At 38.4% G+C, this 21,192-nt stretch overlaps 2 protein-coding genes and 1 long non-coding RNA gene across 4 annotated transcripts in view; 1 reads left to right on the top strand and 2 right to left on the bottom strand.

Annotated features, from left to right (window-relative positions):
* The window catches only part of LOC139125524 (carbohydrate sulfotransferase 1-like), a 56,059-nt gene extending 35,588 nt beyond the window's left edge, over positions 1-20,471 (bottom strand). The window contains exons 1-2 of the mRNA XM_070691590.1: positions 20,289-20,471; positions 19,318-19,442 (exon numbers count right to left, since the gene is read on the bottom strand). Coding sequence (XP_070547691.1) covers positions 19,318-19,396 — 79 coding nt within the window. The 5' untranslated portion in view covers positions 19,397-19,442; positions 20,289-20,471. The remainder of the gene's footprint in view (positions 1-19,317; positions 19,443-20,288) is intronic.
* LOC139125519 (cingulin-like) overlaps positions 1-21,192 on the top strand; it is a 161,625-nt gene that overhangs the window by 83,762 nt on the left and 56,671 nt on the right. The window lies entirely within an intron of this gene.
* Positions 483-17,680, bottom strand: LOC139125528 (uncharacterized). 2 transcript variants are annotated; one of them, XR_011550260.1, is made up of 6 exons: positions 16,503-17,680; positions 14,738-14,895; positions 13,547-13,640; positions 12,275-12,370; positions 3,719-3,804; positions 483-2,668 (listed from the first exon to the last, which is right to left on the bottom strand). It is a non-coding gene; the product is annotated as an uncharacterized lncRNA (long non-coding RNA). The 2 variants fall into 2 exon arrangements; XR_011550259.1 differs by lacking the exon at positions 16,503-17,680 and having other exon boundaries at positions 14,738-16,337.

Genomic DNA, 21,192 nt, shown 5'->3' with positions numbered 1-21,192 from the left:
TGAAAAACTTGTTATGTAAATTTGGATTTGCAGATGTATGGGATAATCAGCATTCAGTTAATCTCAGTCTTTTTTTACTACAGTTTAAACAGAGATATTTAGACATATCTAATCAAGATTGGCACGCTGAAGTTACTAGTTGTTCGAAACTAAGAACTTACTGTAAATTTAAGAAGGATTTGATATGTGAGAAGTATTTAAGTTGTATTAATGATTCCATTTATAGACTAGCCCTGTCTAGATTTAGATTGTCATCACATGACCTTAATATTGAAGAGGGAAGGAAACATGGGATTCCGTATGAACAGAGACTGTGCCCATTTCAATGTAACTCTATTGAGGATGAATTTCATTTTCTTTTAATTTGCCCAAACTATCAAGATATAAGACACAGATTATTCCAAAATTCTACTACTCCCCAGCATGTGAATGGAAATTTATTTTGCTCCTTCAAACAGATAAGTCACACACATTAGAGAATCTGGTAGATACCTTTTTTATTCTTTCAAAAAACGAAAACAGCTTTTGATCGATATTACTGAGTCTGTAACAGCCTAGATAAGACCTCAAGTGACTGTAAAACTTTTGAAATGTATGTATTGTACTCGAAAGGCCTGTGGCCTATTATAGTACTGAATAAAGTTGTTTGATTGATTGATATACCAAAAATCAGAGCTCTAGCCCTATTGGCTCGCTCAAAATTAGATATGTGCATAATTAATGAGGTACAACATGTGGCTTCATAGGGTGTCCCATCATACCATACATGAAGGTGTAGCACTTAACTTGTGGTTACTGAGTAATGGACAAATATGTACATTTCAGGTCAAAGGTCACCAAGGTCACATGACATGTCAAAATATCTGAGATAGCTTCGTGAACGTATGGACCAATGAGCGGAGGGACATGTCCCAATCTATAAGCCCCCCCTGGACTTCATCCTTGGGGACTATAAACTGTGTCACTGCATCCTTTTTGCAATATGAATACGATGAGAAACTAAATTTTTATTTTTCTTGGCCTTATACATGGGAGTCTATGGAGAAGTGACTTATACATGGAAGTCTATGGAGGTGTAAACTAATTTTAATCCTTTAAAATGGGAATTACGAAGAACGGTGGTTTTAAAAGTGCGTTTTCAGAATTTTTACAACTAGTCCAGGAATTTGTCTACACATGGTAGATATGGTAGACTTCACAGGGAATCTACGTTGGTACAAATCATGATGCATTATGGGAAATCTCCAGTACTTTCTGGGTAAATTGGTAAGCCAGCAACAACATTCTGAGCTTGATGAAGAAAATGCAATTTCAATGAAATAACATAATGAGCAAATGAGTAAGCTTCAACTTTTCCGTAGTTGAAAACAATGAGATCTAAAAGTTCATCAGTATGGGTGTATCCATAAAACTGAATTGTTTGACATGCATGTCAACCAATTCAGTTTTATGGAAATTTTGGCTTAGTGCAGATAAACAACTGTGTGAAATGTGACGTTGGGACGGAAACACAAAGTCCATAATTTAGACATGTCATTGATAATCTGTAAGAAGGACTAAACCATGTAGGTGAGTGAAATATCAAGCTTTAGTCATGAGTTCAAAATTTATTGTTGTGCTGAGGTTCGCGGAACTGACTTGATGACATCTAGCGGTGTGGAGATGTACATTTGGTAGGCATCACTGCGGCATCGTCCGAGTGTCTTGATCAACCATTCAGGTACATAGATTTGCATCACCTGCAGTGGTTGCTGTACCAGAGCGGAAGTTGCGTGTAGAGTAGCGGCTTTACATTTGGGACACCAGTCTGTGTGAGTGCCAAATGAAAGAGTCTGCCTGTCATGGTTAGGAAAGTGTCATTGTTGAATATGAATGCTGGTTAAAAATTGTCCCTGTTGAAAGGATGAGCCATGGTGATAGAATAGTTCGTGTGTTACCTTGCAGATAGAAGTGTCGGTCAATGTGGTGATGTCCTCGCCTGTATGGATGTGTCTTTGCTGGCTTTATGTTAATGATCAGCACATTAGTGCATGTGATGTCATCCTTTAAGAGTGTTCAATGAGCGTCATAAGAGGTCTGTGTTGGTGATGCGAACTCACCGATGCGTAAGAATCCAAATAATGCAAGGGTGAATGCTGACCAAAGCATTTTAATATTGTTCTGGTTGTATTGATGGGACTGGCGTAGTGTATTTATCAAGGTCCGCATTATAGTCAGATAGTGATTGGCAGTCACATCTGGGTTGGAACTCCGAGTTGTCATTTGATGCCTTAGAGTGTCCAATAGAGTTGTTGTTCATCAGTAATGTCTCTGTAGCCTGCTTCAGCATTCAACCATAGTACAGCATTCAGATACAACTTGATAGTTTTGTATGTTAATGTCTGCGATGCTAGGTGAGAGATGAATAAAGTCACAGTTCTTTGTGTGACTGGTAGTAACTGCAGTTGGTACATTCTACAGAAATTCGCGTATCGTGTCTGGCCCACTATGTATGTGCGGTGGGTTGATGGTGCTGTACTGTTTGTCATGAAGAAGTGTGCACATTCTTCTACGGTATTTACTGTCTGTAGATGTGGTTGAGTGTGATGCTGGAGATCCTCTTCAGTACATCCTTCATAGGAACTGGCTGGGGTTCTGCTTCGGGTACAAGCTTGCAAAATATGTCCATCTGCAATTGAAATAAAGAGTCGGCATTAGAGTTAGTGGTACCAGCTGTGTGTGTTTCCATGACATGGAAGTTATTGGTTACTGAGATGAAGAAAATTCCGACGATGAGTTCCATGATGTATGGGCAGCGTTAGGGTAATTTCATACAGATTTCGACCACCGACTGGTTGTCACAGTGGAACATGATGCGCTGCCCATGCAATGATAGCGCCTTAGATATGATGTTCTTTCAATATGCATATTGTGCACATCAGCCATGCTGTGATACTCAAGCTGCACTAGCTGCCCTGTGCATTCTGTAGCTAGGAGTTTTGAGTCCTGAGTGCATCTCAATGACGTACCGGTACATTATACAGTGTTCAATCTTGGATATCAAAATAGGGGGCCTCTGTGGGCCCCTACTCCTGTCCCAAGGGGGCCATTTAAGAAAATTGGAGGAAATCATCAACACACATGTAAAACCCTTGAATTTTCTGCAAAAAATACTATGGTCTATCAAGTCATGAAATTGTGAATACTACAGATCGCCCCCCCCCCCCATAACCAACCAAGCCCTACTGCAAAGTTGTCCCCATACATACGCAACAGGCCCAACAATGGCAACAGCAAACTAACCTTTTGTTTTGATTCAATTATGTTCGTAACTTATGTGATGAATTATTGATAGGTATGTTGGACTTAAACAACTAAAAAAATTGCTAAGGATCTTGATTTTGGCTTTGGAGACAATCTAACATTAGCATACGGTTTGGATTTCTCCGAGAGAGGCCCAAATAGATACAGCTTTTAAACATTAAACTTGGATGTATCAGGAAGTTATGATCCATGGTTCTGATCAAAGGATTTATACAGCAGTGTTGTTCTTAGCTGCAATAATAGTAGCCTTGGTGGGCTGGGCCATGCAGCATGGGCTTCTGTTGTGCGGCTCGCGCTATGCCCCAACCAGGGCTACAATATGGGCCAACATCTGGCCACGTAAAAAAGAGCTGTAGATCTACATCCCACACTCAAGGCACACACACGGCCACATTATCAGAGAATCTCGACTTACCGTGTGCAAATTTCACCATAATCCTGCTCCCGGATAATGTTAGAAACATTGAACCACATATCAATGGTCTACTGTACTCCATGCAGCTGGAAAATGACAGTTGAATGAAACTATAAATTTGGAAAAACATATATTCTCTCCAAATCCTACAGAATTCCAGTAATTGTATAGTACCAAGTTTTGAAAATGTCTGATAATCAAAATGACTGTTGAAAATGACCGTTAAAAGTTGAATTTACTTGTCAAATGTTTCACAATGGAATGGTTTCCTAATGCAGTAAAAGCCCATATCCCTTCAGAGGGTAGAATTCAGAGAAAACCAGGAGAGAATACAAAGATATTTTGAGGTCAAATTTCAAGAGTTACAGCTAGTAGGGCTTTAATTTTCCATTGGCTTCAATTGTAGTGCTAAGCTAAAGTTTCCTAGTTTAAAACATCAACCGGTCTGAGTCTTGTTGACAGCTGTTGCATTTACCACACACCTGCTTTAATTATCAACGGCCCTTAAGTTACACATCATCATTTCCAAAAGAACTTTTTGCTCACTAAATTACTTTATTTTCCCTTTTCAAAAGAGTAACAAATATGAAACTATATCACTGCTGTGAATGAAGGATAGAGTCATCCAATACTTGTACTTGATTCAACTGAAACAAGTAAAACAAAATGGTAAATTTATTTATTTGTTTATTTGTTGCAACCCTTTTAAAGCAGGGACTCAATTAAAACAATAGGAGCAGCAAATTACACTGAGCACTGGAAATGCAAATAAAAAGTTACAGAAGAGCTAGCTGAAAAAATCTAAGAAAGAAAACAAGCCATTATTATCAGCCAAACCAAATTGTTAGAGACTAAAGCTGAAAAGGAAATGTTAGTTAAAGCCCCAGTATTTGTAACTTTTACCCTTTTTTATGTTCGAAATTACATGTTATTCTCTTACATCCATTGTGAAATGTTGTTCAGTAAAGAAATAAGCCAAATTTGTGCTCCTGAAGTGACATACAAACGCTAAATATTGCCCGATCGAGTTGGATTGCCGCGCGGGTTTGTTGACAACTTGTAGGCTGTGCACGTGACCGAGAACGCCGATACTGATGACATCATCGAGCCTGCAACATTCCTGGGGCCTTGCCATGCCACGCCACACTGCCTGGGTAATCGCCCATGGTCGCCGGCTGAATGACCTGCGAATGGTTTTATTTTGTTCTTCTCCGTTCAAATACGTACTGCTACTGTGTTTCAGAGGATACAGAACTTTTGCAGAGGAGGCTGACATTCTATTCTGGTACAGTGTGCGTTATATACGGATTATTCAAACTGCAGTCGGCAGTGCACCGATGCGCACCCTGCAGTTGGTCACTCAGAACTCCGGGTACCGATGTAAAATCAAGACGACACTATATACACTTGGCTCACTTCTGTAGGCAAATAGCTATCAAAATTGAGTAACTTGAAGCATGGCTTGAAGTAATAATTTCAGCTGATTGTTGCTTTAGCGGCAAGGTGATTGCGAAATTGAAGCAACATAGTTTGGCAATGTATGGTAGGCTGTCGAAAGCAGTGAACGCGATGGCCTTTGGCAGCAAGTAAGGGAACCGTCAGTATTTACGACCTGGGGGGGTCATTCAAAAATTGAAAGCTATAAGGGGGTGCTCAAAATGTTTTTTCTTTGTCTTACTCTGTCCTCAATGACATAATGATTAGTTGATAATATATATTTTACTCTGATACATATTAAATAAAAAGAAAATAAATACTCTAACAGTACAAATAAATATCAACTAGATGAAGCAAGGCATAGACCTTAAAAACGGATTAAGGTCTATGAGCAAGGCAAAAAACTACAAGTAGCTGCTACTACTAGCAATACTTATTATGATAGAGAAGATAGTCACGATGAGAATGATATCGTTGTTCATGTACGCAATGGCACCAGCGACATTAAAGATGAGGATCAACAGTGGTGATGATGATGTCACACAGTAGTTTTCTGCAGTCGTTACCAGGGTTGGAAGGAGAGGCTGGGTCATGGAGAAATGTTCTCGACAGATATCACTATAAGTGCACAGGATCTAGGACAAAACTGAACTGTTGTGAATTCATCCTTTATATTATCATAGAAATGTATATTTTATTTTACTTGACTTCAACAACCATTTGGACATTTAACCATACCATAATGACATGCTACCCATCAAATTTAACAATACTATATGGTCGGAGACTGCTTATTAGGTGAGCTTTTATATCTACATATTATTACATGGCTCAGGTAAGCCAAACTTTCTGTTAGAGAGGGGATTACTCAAAGTCATCATGGTTGGCTGGGGTGTTACTCAAAATTTCGGAGTTTTTAATGTAATTCCTCCGACCCCCAGGTCGTAAATAATGACGGCTCCCTAACAGCTGTGAACGCCTGAGTCAGAACGATCGGGACCAGTATACGCACGGCTGTATCTCAGCGAAAATTTAGAAAAAAACAATGAGCTACTGCTAAGAAATTTACAGACTCTTGGCTCTTGATGCATCAGTTACTGAGCTTTTATACTGGTAAAAAGGCATTTTGAATACAGCGGTAAATTTCTCCCAAACGAGAAAGGATAACACGCGGGCGTTCTGCAATGGACGCTGTCAACTTTACCTTGCTGCAGGCCCCACACCAATCTCGGCCCGGCCCCCGCTGCACTTGTACAGTATACTACCTCCATGTAGTACAGCCTTACAGGCTAGTAGCCGGCCAAACACACAAAAACAACGCCGCAGTGTAAAATCCGTAGGTCAAAACCATTGATCATAAATTTTCAGAACCAGTGATGTTTAAAAGTTTTGTATTGATCACTTCATTTTATGTGAATGACTTTCTCATCGAGCTGCGTCTATAAATCCCGGGCATTGCAAATTTGGGGCCTGCCTAAGCTCCCTCCGATCGTCTGTAGACTACAGCCAAACTCACAGTCCTGAGCAAATTGTACAGTTGTGAAAGTCAGATATATGTATCATGAATTTTATACAAAAGTATATAAACAACAGAATCAAACCAAGAGGTTAGTTTGCTGTCGGGCCGGCTGCGCAGGGGACGACTTTGCAGTGAGGCCGGGATCTCTCTTGTGTTCGAATTTCTAAGCTTACAATGCCTTGAGCTCCATCGCATCGCAGCTAGCCGATAATTGTACTAATGTAGTCCTTGTGAGGATTAGATACCCGTTACGTTCGATATTATTTGGAAATACTTTTAAATTTAATAAGTAAGACTTTTGTACTGCATTCAAGATATAATTTTTCCTTTCTGAGCGTTTTCAATTACGCCGTATGGCAACGATATGCGAAGTTGATAGGCTGTGTTGCCTGCAGCGTAGCCTGGCCGTACACAAAACTTCGTTTGAGTAGACGGAGCAGAATCAGTCCCGTCATTTATTTTCAACGAAATTTTCATTATACTCCATAATGGAAGAAACGACTAGTTCAATGATTACAATGGTGAAGTGTTGAATTTTTATTCATATATGTTTTTCTCTCTCAATTCATTCAGCAAACTTGATCTCCGTACCGTCGGTCACAACGTGCAGTGCCTTGCATGAAGCTTACAATCGACTGCCTCCGTCGTTAGTTTAGCTGTTCAAGACGTTTGTTTGCACGGCTCATTATAGTCTGAACAATCTGTAAACACTTACATATTTATATCTTTCCGGTATTTCACCCAACTTTCGCGCGTTTTTAGCTGAGTCTCCAGTTTCGATGGACCAGACCTTTTCGAAGAGCGTATGGTTTCTACGGACGCCACAGTAAAACTTGCGTAGATGTGGTTGAGCATGCGCGGTGGTGTGATTACGTTTGGTTTCGTGTGTCAACAAACGGACTTCTGGTCCGGACAAGAAGTCATTTTTCACTCCTTTTACTGTTAATCGTGAGGCGGGCTGAGCATGCAAACCATGCGATTCGTATTAATTATGGTCTACTTTCACATACTGAGGATGTCATTTTAATCAAAAATATGAAAAAAATTGTTAAAAGTTACAAATACTGGGGCTTTAATTGATGTTTTACATGCGATTGTCTCTACTAAAAGACATGTGTTAGCTGTGACTACGCAGCGGTACTATGCAAGGCGTATCGATCGCGCTTAGGTCAAGGGTTATCGCTACAGTGTGTTCCGGTGACCCTTGACCCGAGAGAGATCGATCGATACGCCATGGCCAAAAGTACCACTGCGTATTCACAGCTAGTTGTTGGCATACCAGCCACCCGGGACCAGCCACTGAAAGAAAAAAGGTTTTTTCACGTAGTTAAGCTATTTCAAAGTACAATACAATTAATTTCAAAGAATAATAATACAGATGCTTCAAAATCTAAAACCTTTTACTATTTTGGAGAGAAAACTTACCCTTTCTGGTCTTGTTTCCGCACGATCACGACTTCAGCCACAGGCCCACGGAACGTTTCCTAGATCGTCGTCGGATGGGAAGTGACTGACACTGTGAGGCCGAAGGCCGAACCTCGGTACTGTATAAGAATACCAAGGTATGACACGGAAAAATCGACCGGTGGCCCGAAACAAACGAAATAAAGCATCTACCTAAAAAAAATTACATCGACCGGTCGGAAATACCTTCAAACTTTCAAATCTTTACTCTGGTTACAGCATTTCTTTCAAATCTGCCAGTTATGGGCGATAATTGACTGTCCGGCGAATACTCGCACTTGCATTGCCACTCCGCCATTTTGAATAGCTTTTTTACTCCCAAAAGCCTTTGCGAGTGGACGAGTGACCCCGTGACCCCACAACCGCTAAATTCAACCGTTAACCGTTAGGTAAATTTCATACTGTCAGTGAATACAACTTCAGCTATCTGGCAACAAGGCAATCAACGCAAACCATTGCCTCGGCAGCGTGATGTTCAAATCCCGCCATCTGACATTTGTAAACAAACTCTTCACGGGGTCACTCGTCCACTCGCAAAGGCTTTCGGGAGTAAAAAAGCTATTCAAAATGGCGGAGTGGCAATGCAAGTGCGAGTATTCGCCGGACAGTCAATTATCGCCCATAACTGGCAGATTTGAAAGAAATGCTGTAACCAGAGTAAAGATTTGAAAGTTTGAAGGTATTTCCGACTGGTCGATGTAATTTTTTTTGAGGTAGATGCTTTATTTCGTTTGTTTCGGGCCACCGGTCGATTTTTCCTTGTCATACCTTGGTATTCTTATACAGTACCGAGGTTCGGCCTTCGGCCTCACAGTGTCAGTCTTTTCCCATCCGACGACGATCTAGGAAACGTTCCGTGGGCCTGTGACTTCAGCGTGCGCTTACAAGAAAAATGTCGCAACTTCCGTTTTGATGCATCATGGGATAAGAAAAGGCACCAAACTTGAACACCAAGTGTTTAGAAGTAGAACGCCTCTTGCACGCCGATTTTAAAGCCCCAGTATTTGTAACTTTTAACCTTTTTTTAAGTTCGAAATATTCTCTTTCATCCATCGTGAAATGTTGTTCAGTAAAGAAATAAGCCAAATTTGTGCTCCTGTAGTGACATACAAACGCTAAATATTGCCCGATCGAGTTGGATTGCCGCGCGGGTTTGTTGACAATTTATAGGCTGTGCACGTGATCGAGAACGCCGATACTGATGACATCATCGAGCCTGAACATTCCTGGGGCCTTGCCATGCCACGCCACACTGCCTGGGTAATCGCCCATGGTCGCCGGCTGAATGACCTGCGAATGGTTTTATTTTGTTCTTCTCTGTTCAAAGACGTACTGCTACTGTGTTTCAGAGGATACAGAACTTTGGCAGAGGAGGCTGACATTCTATTCTGGTACCTTGTGCGTTATATACGGATTATTCAAACTGCAGTCGGCAGTGCACCGATGCGCACCCTGCAGTTGGTCACTCAGAACTCCGGGTACCGATGTAAATTCAAGACGACACTATATACACTTGGCTCACTTCTGTAGGCAAATAGCTATCAAAATTGGGTAAATTGAAGTAATAAATTTCAGCTGATTGTCGCTTTAGCGGCAAGGTGATTGCGAAATCGAAGCAACATAGTTTGGCAATGTATGGTAGGCTGTCGAAGCAGTGAACGCGATGGCCTTTGGCAGCAAGTAAGGGAACCGTCAGTATTTACGACCTGGGGGTCATTCAAAAATTGAAAGTTGTAAGGGGGTGCTAAAAATGTTTTTTCTCTGTCTTACTCTGTCCTCAATGACATAATAATTAGTTGATTATATATATTTTACTCTGATTCATATTAATAAAAAGAAAATAAATACTCTAACAGTACAAATAAATATCAACTGGATGAAACAAGGCAAAAAACTACAAGTAGCTGCTACTACTAGCCATACTTATTATGAAAGAGAAGATAGTGACGATGAGAATGATATCGTTGTTGATGTACGCAATGGCCCAGCGACATTAAAGATGAGGATCAACAGTGGTGATGATGATGTCACATAGTAGTTTTCTGCAGTCGTTACCAGGGTTGGAAGGAGAGGCTGGGTCATGGAGACATGTTCTCGACAGATATCCTATAAGTGCACAGGATCTAGGACAAAACTGAACTGTTGTGAATTCATCCTTTATATTATCATAGAAATGTATATTTTATTTTACTTGACTTCAACAACCATTTGGACATTTAACCATACCTTAATGACATGCTGCCCATCCAAATTTAACAATACTATATGGTCGGAGACTGCTTATTAGGTGAGATTTTATATCTACATATTATTACATGGGCTCAGGTAAGCCAAACTTTCTGTTAGAGAGGGGATTACTCAAAGTCATCATGGTTGGCCGGGGTGCGACTCTAAATTTCAGAGTTTCTAATGTAATTCCTCCGACCCCCAGGTCGTAAATAATGACGGCTCCCTAAACAGCTGTGAACGCTTGAGTCAGAACGATCGGGACCAGTATACCCACTGCTGTATCTCAGCGAAAATTTAGAAAAAACAATGGAGCTACTGCTAAGAAATTTACAGACTCTTGGCTCTTGAAGCATCAGTTACTGAGCTTTTATACTGGTAAAAAGGCATATTCTGAATACAGCGGTAAATTTCCTCCCAAACGAGAAAGGATAACACGCGGGCGTTCTGCAATGGACGTTGTCAATTTTACCTTGCTGTAGGCCCCACACCAATCTCGGCCCGGCCCCGCTGCACTTGTACAGTCTACTACCTCCATGCAGTACAGCCTTACAGGTCTAGTAGCTGGCCAAACACACAAAAACAACGTCGCAGTGTAAATTCCGTAGGTCAGAAACGTTGATCATAAATTTTCAAAACCAGTGATGTTTAAAAGTTTTGTATTGATCACTTCATTTAGGTTTATGTGAATGACTTTCTCATCGGGCTGCGTCTATAATTGTCCCGGGCATTGTCCATGCAAATTTGGGGCCTGCCTTAGCTCCCTCCGATCGTCTGTAGACTACAGCCTGAGCAAATTGTACAGTTGTGAAAGTCAGATATGTATCATGAATTTTATACAAAAATATAAACAACAGAATCAAACCAAGAGGTTAGTTTGCTGTTGGGCCGGGTGCGCAGGGGACAACTTTGCAGTGAGGCCGGGATCTCTCTTGTGTTCGAACTTCCATCACATCGCAGCTAGCCGATACTTGTTGTACTACTGTAGTCCTTGTGATGATTAGATACCCGTTACGTTCGATATTATTTTGAAATACTTTTAAATTTAATAAGTAAGACTTTTGTACTGCATTCAAGATATAATTTTGCCTTTCTGAGCGTTTTCAATTACGCCGTACGGCAACGGTATGCGAAGTTGATGGGCTGTGTTGCCTGCAGCGTAGCCTGGCCGTACACAAAACATCGTTTGAGTAGACGGAGCAGAATCAGTCCTGTCATTATTTTCAACGAAATTTTCATTATACTCCAACATGGAAGAAACGACTAGTTCAATTATTACAATGGTGAAGAGTTGAATTTTTATTCATATATGTTTTTCTCTCTCAATTCATTCAGCAAACTTGATCTCCGTACCATCGGTCACAACGTGCAGTGCCTTGCATGAAGCTTACAATTGACTGCCTCCGTCGTTAGTTTAGCTGTTCAAGACGTTTGTTTGCACGGCTCATTATAGTCGGAACAATCTGTAAACACTTACATATTTATATCTTTCCGGTATTTCACCCAACTTTCGCGCGTTTTTAGCTGAGTCTCCAGTTTCGATGGACCAGACCTTTTCGAAGAGCGTATGGTTTCTACGGACGCCACAGTAAAACTTGCGTAGATGTGGTTGAGCATGCGCGGTGGTGTGATTACGTTTGGTTTCGTGTGTCAACAAACTGACTTCTGGTCCGGACAAGAAGTCATTTTTCACTCCTTTTACTGTTAATCGTTAGGCGGGCTGGGCATGCAAACCATGCGATTCAGTATTAATTATGGTCTACCTTCACATACTGAGGATGTCATTTTAATCAAAAATATGAAAAAAATTGTTAAAAGTTACAAATACTGGGGCTTTAAATTAAAAGTTTGTTCCTACTACAAAATAAATAACTAAAATAAATACTTAATAAAATGTATGGTTACTTAACCATAGAATACAGCAGCAATCCTGGTCTTTCACTTCAAGTTACAGGATGTGTACACATTTCCTGACAATGACAAGCAACTCTTATTTCATTCCATTCCTGTGGATATAAAAGTAAAATGATGTTGAATACAGCAACCAAGATGGCTGTCATTTGTACCATTAATCCATTTATCAGATGGTATTTCCAGGGATGTAGAAAATTTTGGTTACAGGTGGCAAAAATAAAAATATACACAGTTATAGGTAGTGTGTGAACATATTAATTTTAGACAAAATGTCCTGCTTATTTAACTAAAGTAAAAATTTTCAGCTGACATCCGTTTGCTGGCTGTGAGCTACTTTCTACATCCATAATTTAGGAAATTTACGTTCACTATTAATCGAGTCATTCAGACATATAATCTGCTGCAATTACTGTAACCATATGCAAAATATCCATTATCTTTTATGTCACCCCTTAATATCTTTCACAGCTGATATATCTTGGTGTGATCAACATTTGTAGCAAATCTTATCAAATTGTGTGCAGTCGTTGTCAATATAAATCTGATTTTTCTAAAATCAGTAATTATCCAGTATTCTGATTTGAAGTTTTACAGATGATATCAACTATAGACTGCACCCATCTCTGATATCACAGCACTCCTATTTGCAATGTGAAATGTATCGTTTATCAACATGGTCAAGCATGTAGAAAATAGCTGGCAGTCAGAAAAAGACGACCGGCTATCAGCTAAAAATTACTGACCATGAAAATTTAGTTTTAGTAAAAATCAGGACATTTTGCACAAGCTTATATGTGCACACATAATACTTGTAAGCGCTTATACTTTTATTTTTGACACATAAAACCAAATCCTCGATGGTTTCATTCTAACTAGCCCAAACAAAACTTTACACAATATCAATTCATTCTCTTTTGCACTGGTCAGCAACTTCCTTGCTGTATACATTCCCATATTATTTAAAATACTACTATAAATTTATCTACCTCCGCTGCCTGCCTTGGTTTATGCCTTGACTTTGAACTTAAATGAGACAACAATGTAGCATGCCTTCGCCCAGCGCTGACACATACTGGTATAGCCCATGCCAAACCCTGCATTCCTGATTTAATGTTTGTAATTTTAACTGAGTCTCGTATGTAACGGTACCTCTATTACACAGGTTTTGCCGTTTTCAGCTCCACAATATGACAGCATGATAACAGCAGGGTAACAGTGATGGTCTGTGAAATGTCAAACAAACACGGATAATAAAAATTCACACATACCTGCAAACAAATCTTGACAGGTACCTAATCTAGCTGTCCCTATGTTTCAGTCATTTATCAAGAATACAGAATGGTAACTCTCTATCTAAAGTGACTGCAAATAAATGAAAAAATATTTCAGAATTATTTCTATAACAGACTGTTGAGGGGCATGGTTCTACATAATTGCTGTAAATAGACAATATAAAATTCATCCAAAACATTCCTACATTGACCCTTTGGTATCAAACAAGTGTAAATAAATATGAAATCATTAGGTGCCTAGATGAGATTAAATAATCTCAAATATTGAAGTTTATAAAAATTCACAAATATCAATATTCTTAAATACAGCTGCTAGATACAGAAACGAAGCTGGCCAAAATTGTTTTTGAACATACACACAAAAAAAGCCTAGAAAATGGAAAACTTGGAAATTTAATTCATAATATGACATTAAACTGGTCCAATAATCATTTCCATGCAAGGTAATATTACCAGGTCCATGGGACATTTGTGATTTACACATTTAAGTAGGACCATCCTGAACCACTGATAGTTAGTGGTGGTACCATGTCAAGCGTACCCTTCTAGCATGCTACACCCGTCAGGATTGGTCCCAAAATTGTCTAAATATTGTATGAAGTGATACAGGATATAATCACTGTAATTAATCAAAGCCGGGAATGCTGTCGCTAATCATTTTAGTGACCGAGGTGTCATATTTGGCTACAATGTCATCATATCGACCGTAGAACTAACTAAATACCGGTAAATAAATATCAACTTTGGAATAGTATCAGTCAGTGTTGTCATTTTGTCGGTTAAAATGCTCATAATTTTTGGTAAAAAATATGACTGTTCTCAACAAATCAGGTCATAAAGTCCTTCCATCACACTGTAGTGTAACTTACACCACAGTGTGATAGAAGCTACTAATTAAAATTTTGGTGAACTGTGCAATTTAAATGGTCTGAACTTTAGGCCATGTGAGATTTGAAATTAAAACAACTTTGAACGAAATTGAAACACCTGTGAAAATTATTGACATGACACTTTAAAGGTAAATAATTGTAAGAATTTCAGAAATTTGTTTACACAATAGAAAGGAATATTTTCCTCATGGAGCTTTCACAGAGTTAGACAAATCTCCGTGTCAATAAAAAATGTTCACATCAATAATTTCCTTGGGTCAAAGAAATGAAAACTTACCTGCAGCTCATGTGAATAAACATTGACCTTTCACCTCTTCTTTACTCTGCAGGTCACGAATGGACAGAGCAGGTATTGGGCAGTTATGAGTCTGGTACAGAGCCAGGACAGTTTAATTCACCACATGGTCTGGCATGGCATGGAGATCAGCTTGTGATCTGTGACACAGAAAACCATCGCATACAAATACTCAATAAGAATAAGGTGGTCATAGAAATTATCAGATTTGATGGTCAGTTTGACAATAAATTCATGCCATGGGATGTGGCCATATCCCCTGATGGTCACTTCTTTATCACTGACATCGGTAATAACCAAATAATTATTTGTGACCAAAATAAAAAAGTTATTCAAATTATTCCCCAAAGTGCAGACATTGAGGTTAGGAGCATTACTGTAATGGCAGCATTTATTTTTGTCACTGACAGCAAAGGTAAAAGTTTGATCAAATACAACATCAAAGATGGAAAACTTGTTGCAAGAGTCAGTGATCAATTCAGTGATCCACACTCTGTAATGGCTACTAGCAACAACCATCTCTTAGTGTCAGACTACAATGAACATGTCATTCATGTTTTAGATTCTGATTTGAATTTTCTGAATTCATATCGCAATGATAGGTTACAGTCTCCACGAGGCTTGGATGTCGATTCACACGGCAATATTTATATTTGTACAGAGTGGAGAAATGGCATTGTAAAACTGAGATCTGATGGACAATTGGATTGTGTATTATTTGAAGGTGATGTGTATTACCCAGAGTTCATTGCAGTCAATGATGACATCACAACAACAATTGCTGTCACATCGTGGATGTCGTATCAGTCCGTCCACCAAATCAGTGTATTCTCTGTATCAACATAGATATGCATTACAATCTCATCAAAATATCACCATTTTTAACACATTTTTCACATCCTACACCCCAAGTTTGGACTAAAAATCTCTTGTCCTCAACTCGACACAGAACTTCATGTGCATCCGGATCAGAATTGTGAAAATTTTGGTGAAAAATTCAGGAATTTTTTGAAAATGCATTGAAAGCAATGGACGGTCTGCATCTGTGACGTCATCGATTGTTTTGTTGACTTCAAGTAAAGTAGGTCAGTAGGTTTTTTCCATTTTTCTCAAAATCTAGAAATTTTCGACATCAAGTATGGGCTAAAAATTTCTTCTTTACAACTTGATGGACACGTTTATGGTGGTTGAAAAGCAAGTTTTAAAATTTGGGTGAAAAATTTCTGACATATGCATTGATTGCAATGAGCAGTTTGAATTAGTGACGTCACTGGAATGCCAAGTAAAGTTGGTCATGATAAGAATTTCTCAACTTTTGGTAGAATTACAAAATTTAGACATCAAGTGTGGGCTAAAATTTCATTATGTATGAGTCGCTAGACTTGTCTATAGTGACCAGAATTCATGATTAGAATTTTTTGTGAACAAAATATGAGTAACTTTTGATGAATCATAATGAATGAATGAAAACAATCAATTGATTCTTGAAAATGCAATGTTTCAAATTCAACAGTTTTAATTCCCATACTTGTTTTTCGGATTAAAAACTAATTTTTATACTTGTTTGGATTCACTAGTTTCATTAAAACACAAACCGGCGATTTATAATTTACCAACTCACAACAATGGAATATTTTGATGAGATTGTGTATTGGACTGTCCTGACAAACCATCAGATCTCAATTACACCAGAGACAAACGACCGGTACGGTTTATTTGTCAGTGAAATGTACTTGTAAAACATTACCTGTATATCCTGTGATAACTCCTGCATAATATATATTAGATATTTTCATCGAATGTCGATGGTATACTCCGATAACAACGTTTACAGAAAGTAAACGAAGGGCGATACGTCCTGGCCGACGGCCATTAATGAATAACAACATTCTGTGCAGCGTATTTCCTAGTCATATCGCCCTCGTGAGGCGTAAGTCGTGCAGAGTTTACTTTCGTTTAAAAGAGGGCGCTATCACAAGATTCTCAATTTGCCGTTTTTATTTGACGGTCACAGCCGCAGAATGTCCTCGGCAAAGACATTTTTCCGAGTCTTTATATATTTTATGATCCGACACGATCCATTTCGACAAAATCAAAGACTTTCTTAATGAACTATCGTTGAGGATAGTCCTCTATTTTAACAAGAATCAATATTTTGTATCACATTTTAGACAAAATGTCCTGGCCAGTTTAAAACAAAATAATTGTTGTTCTTCTTATGTAATATTTTTATATTTTTGACAGTTAAATGAAAACATATCGTTTTTTTCTTTTGTGCTGTCATTCATAAAGACTTACGAATTCGTAGCTATAACGGTTTTCTCCGCATATAATGTACTTTTCTCACTTACAGTGTTGTATATACTCTTAACATAACTCTCTCATTAACGAATCTAATTTTAACGTGATTCCGATATATATATATATATATATATATATATATATATATATATATATATATATATATATATATATATACCTTGTTTCATACCTTGCATATGTCAGTCAACAGTGTTTGTATCAAAGTTTCCCACAGAAACTACGACTCCTTTGTCCAGGCATTGATAAGCTTGTCTTTGATATCGATGTTCTACCATTTAAATTGTTAAAAATGATGTTTGTTTTTCATATTTTAATAATTCTAGCAAATCTTTCATTCATCAGGCATAAATTACATCGTCTTTGTATATTGAAAATAGCATGGAGCATATTATTTTTGCTGAAATTTTTTATTAAAGATTCTATCTGCATTCATTTTAAATATCTTTTTGTAATTTTGTAATTTGTTTTCTTTTGTTTGTGAATGTTTATACCTGTTTCATTTATAATCCTAACCATGAGCTTGTACCATGGAATAAGTGACTGACGCAAATTTGAATATTATATTTGTGATATCAAATCATCAATAGCAGTACTCTGCTTAGACTGTCTTTTTCAAATATTGAGTTTCTTTGTTCATCGTTTTTGCTTTTGACAGCTTTGGAATTTACAATTGAGAAGACGATTAATAGAATAGATCACGTGCATCAAGCAAACTATCTTAGCTGACATTCTTTCAAGAAATAAATGGGGTTAAAAAATTAAGACACGTGAAAAAACGACATGATAGTTCATGAAAGAATTTGTATTTCTATCTCAAAATGTCGACTTCACGACTAAATGTGCTGATTTACAAAATGCAAAAAATATATCTTTGTAGTCCTATTTTGATTTCTAACATAACATGTTAATGCTATGTAGTATGAGCAACTTTGAGAGAGAGAGAGAGAGAGAGAGAGAGAGAGAGAGAGAGAGAGAGAGAGAGAGAGAGAGAGAGAGGCGGGTGAAACATTGACAAAGAAACTATACAATCTACAAGTAAAGTTCACCGAAATTGGCGGTTAGTTCTAGGTCAAGGTCACGTAGTTGATCATAATGCGTCACGTTTAGATATCCTAGTAATTGCATGGCGTGTGAACACTTTCTCTGGACTGCAAATGTATCATCCATTGTTATTTGTTTCCTCCAATCATCAACTACAGATTTCGAATTCTTACTTGTGGAAAGTTTTGGTGATTTTCCTAGAGACACGTCATCTGATAAACCACTGACAATGTCATCATCCTCGTTCAAGTCTAAAAATTTATACAACTTTTGCATTTCTTGAATAGTGTGTTTTGCAACATCCTCGTACCGGAGTATTGTGTACCTATTACGAAATACATCCGGGGAATTTTGTACAACCAACACATTTTTCTCCAAGTCTCTGCAGTACTGCAAAATTTCGTCTTCACTTCCTCTTCGGATGAAATCCTTGTTAATCATGTTTAATGTGTTCCTGGAATTGAACACCGCCCTTGGGTCGCGAACGAGGTGAACGATCTTTACGTTAATTTGGAATCAACCAACAGAGACCTCAACAAATTGATATCATATATTCGAATGATCTTAACAGCAATGTGTCGTCGACTTTAACAGACTTCTGTCAGAGTTTTTCTAATTAAACGTGTTAGCTACAGGGTTTATTAAAAGCTCTGCAAGAAATATTAACATTTTGTGTTAAAATGAATGGAGGTCATGCCACTTATGAACAACTGCTATTTTGACATTTGGTCCGTTCATGTTATATGACTCAAAAGAAAACAGATTTTTGCGAAACCTTGAATGTACAGTTGATGTAAAATCTCGCAAATTCCGAGGATCATAATAAACTGTCATGCCATCGTTGGTATTTACCTTCAATAATAATATATGTTTGACACTGTTTTTGAAACCATATAGGGGCCATAACTTAGAGTCTTACTACTCGTATACATGTGGTTTAGAATATACTTGCTCTAAGTCCTTTGCCAAATAAACATCACGAACGAGTAAGTTAAAGTATGAACTTCAGAAGGCTGCCACGTTAGTGGTAGGCTGTTGCGTACATCGTTGACTGAACGCGATGGCCTTCGGATTTGTGAACCTTGCTGGGCCAATCAGTAGCTGCTCCCGAGGAAAATCACGTGACTTGGAGTTGGTGTAGATTTAGAAGAGCTTTGAAGCTATGCACTCATGCTAGAATATTATCTACTGAAACTCACCTCGTATCTTACATGTAAACATTGTGACACCCAAAAGCAGTGATAAAATTACGACACGAAGTGACGTCATCCGAACCATGACGTCAACCTTTACTCAAAGACCGGCCGACATTTTAATTTTGTGTCTGATAATAGAGAAAAAAGAGAGAGAAGAAGATGGTTAATCATACAATTATGAATCCAAACACATAGTGCCTGCTTGCTGCCACCAAAATACCACGTCTGCCTTATACCGCTTATGTTAAAAAATTATTTTTCACGAAGAAATTTATCAGTTCCTCCTTTATATGATTACCAATATCATGTGACTACACGAACAGGTGAGTAAACAGTCCAAATAACAAAAGAAAAGTATACAATAGTTTAAGATTTGTCCGTATATGGTTGGCAACGCAGGATATTAAACATATTCTAAAAGGTACGCGGTATGCATTCAGGGCATGCACTCATACGTACGTACGTACGTACATACATACATACATACATACATACATACATACGTACGTACGTACGTACGTACGTACGTACGTACGTACGTACGTACGTACGTACGTACTTACGTACGTACGTACGTACATAAATACATACATACGTACGTACGTACGTACGTACACACACACACACACACACACACACACACATACATACATACATACATACATACATACATACATACATACATACATACATACATACATACATACATACATACTCTTATCATGTAGGTAGCATTCTGTGAGCTGCAACTACTGTTAGCCATAAAGATATGAAGCACGATATACATGTCACAACTGTAAGCTCATACAGCTTTTCACGAAAATGACCTTCGCCTAAATGGCCGAGAGCTGCACGTTTGCTTGGCACTCTTTTGTTCCCTTGTGACAAAACATATATAAATAGCTGACTACATCTTGCCTTGAAGGTAAAAGAGAGAGAGTTCTACCTTCATAGCCTGACTAAAATTCTCTTACCTGTGTCATTAAGTGTACTCAACACTGTACTGGCCAAGACATTTAATGCTTTATGCTCGCCTCTGTTCACCACATTCCATAGAAATGGTGCTCGATTCTCCACTCTACACAGTTGCTTGCTTACAAAGGACGACATGCAGAAGGAAAACAATGGAATGGAAAGGTATGAAAGGGAAAAGAAAGGGAATGATTACGTAACCTGAAGAGGACTATTCCATTTTGATATGGGGTTCGGAGGCTGATATGTGGTATATCTCACAAAAGCGCTGGTCTTCACACCGTAATTGCTAAAGCACAGTCCCTCTATCCACCGGTGGATAGAGGGACTGTGGCTAAAGTAAAAATTTGAACAGAAAAGAATAATTTTTGTGTAAAATATTCATGTAAATTAACACTATCTACGTAAACTAATTAAATCCTGGGCAGTTGCAGTTCTTGGAAGTTGACAACGAATATTCGGCGGAAATTCCTAGAGCTGCAAATGTTTGCCAAAACGTTAAACACATCTGGTTTAAATCTTCCGAGTCACTGAATATATTTCATGGAACAAAAACAAATCCTAAAGCGAAGGCGATATTGCGCCAAAGTAAGTATCTATCCCTCGGTCATCAAAACCTTAAAAAATATCCACAAAACAAAAAAGCTCCAATATTCCAGGGCATACGTATTGTTTTTGCAAGCTAAACAAACAAACAAATAAACAAAAACATTATTGTTATCGGTTATCAATGTTTCTTTTTATTTGGCACAAGATCATTTCAAGTTCTAAACATCGGCAAACGTATTTCTGAGCAATACGTTGTATGACCTAGTAGCCTGCAGATGTAATCATAGTTTATGGGATAGCATTCATATGGTGTTATACTGCCATCAGGGTGGTACGGTGTACTGCCATCAGGGTGGT

This window comes from Ptychodera flava (assembly GCF_041260155.1).
Source record: "Ptychodera flava strain L36383 chromosome 3 unlocalized genomic scaffold, AS_Pfla_20210202 Scaffold_25__1_contigs__length_14229661_pilon, whole genome shotgun sequence".
Classification (NCBI taxonomy): domain Eukaryota; kingdom Metazoa; phylum Hemichordata; class Enteropneusta; family Ptychoderidae; genus Ptychodera; species Ptychodera flava.
Note: the sequence above shows the minus strand (reverse complement) of the source record. Positions and strands in the feature narration are given on the sequence as shown.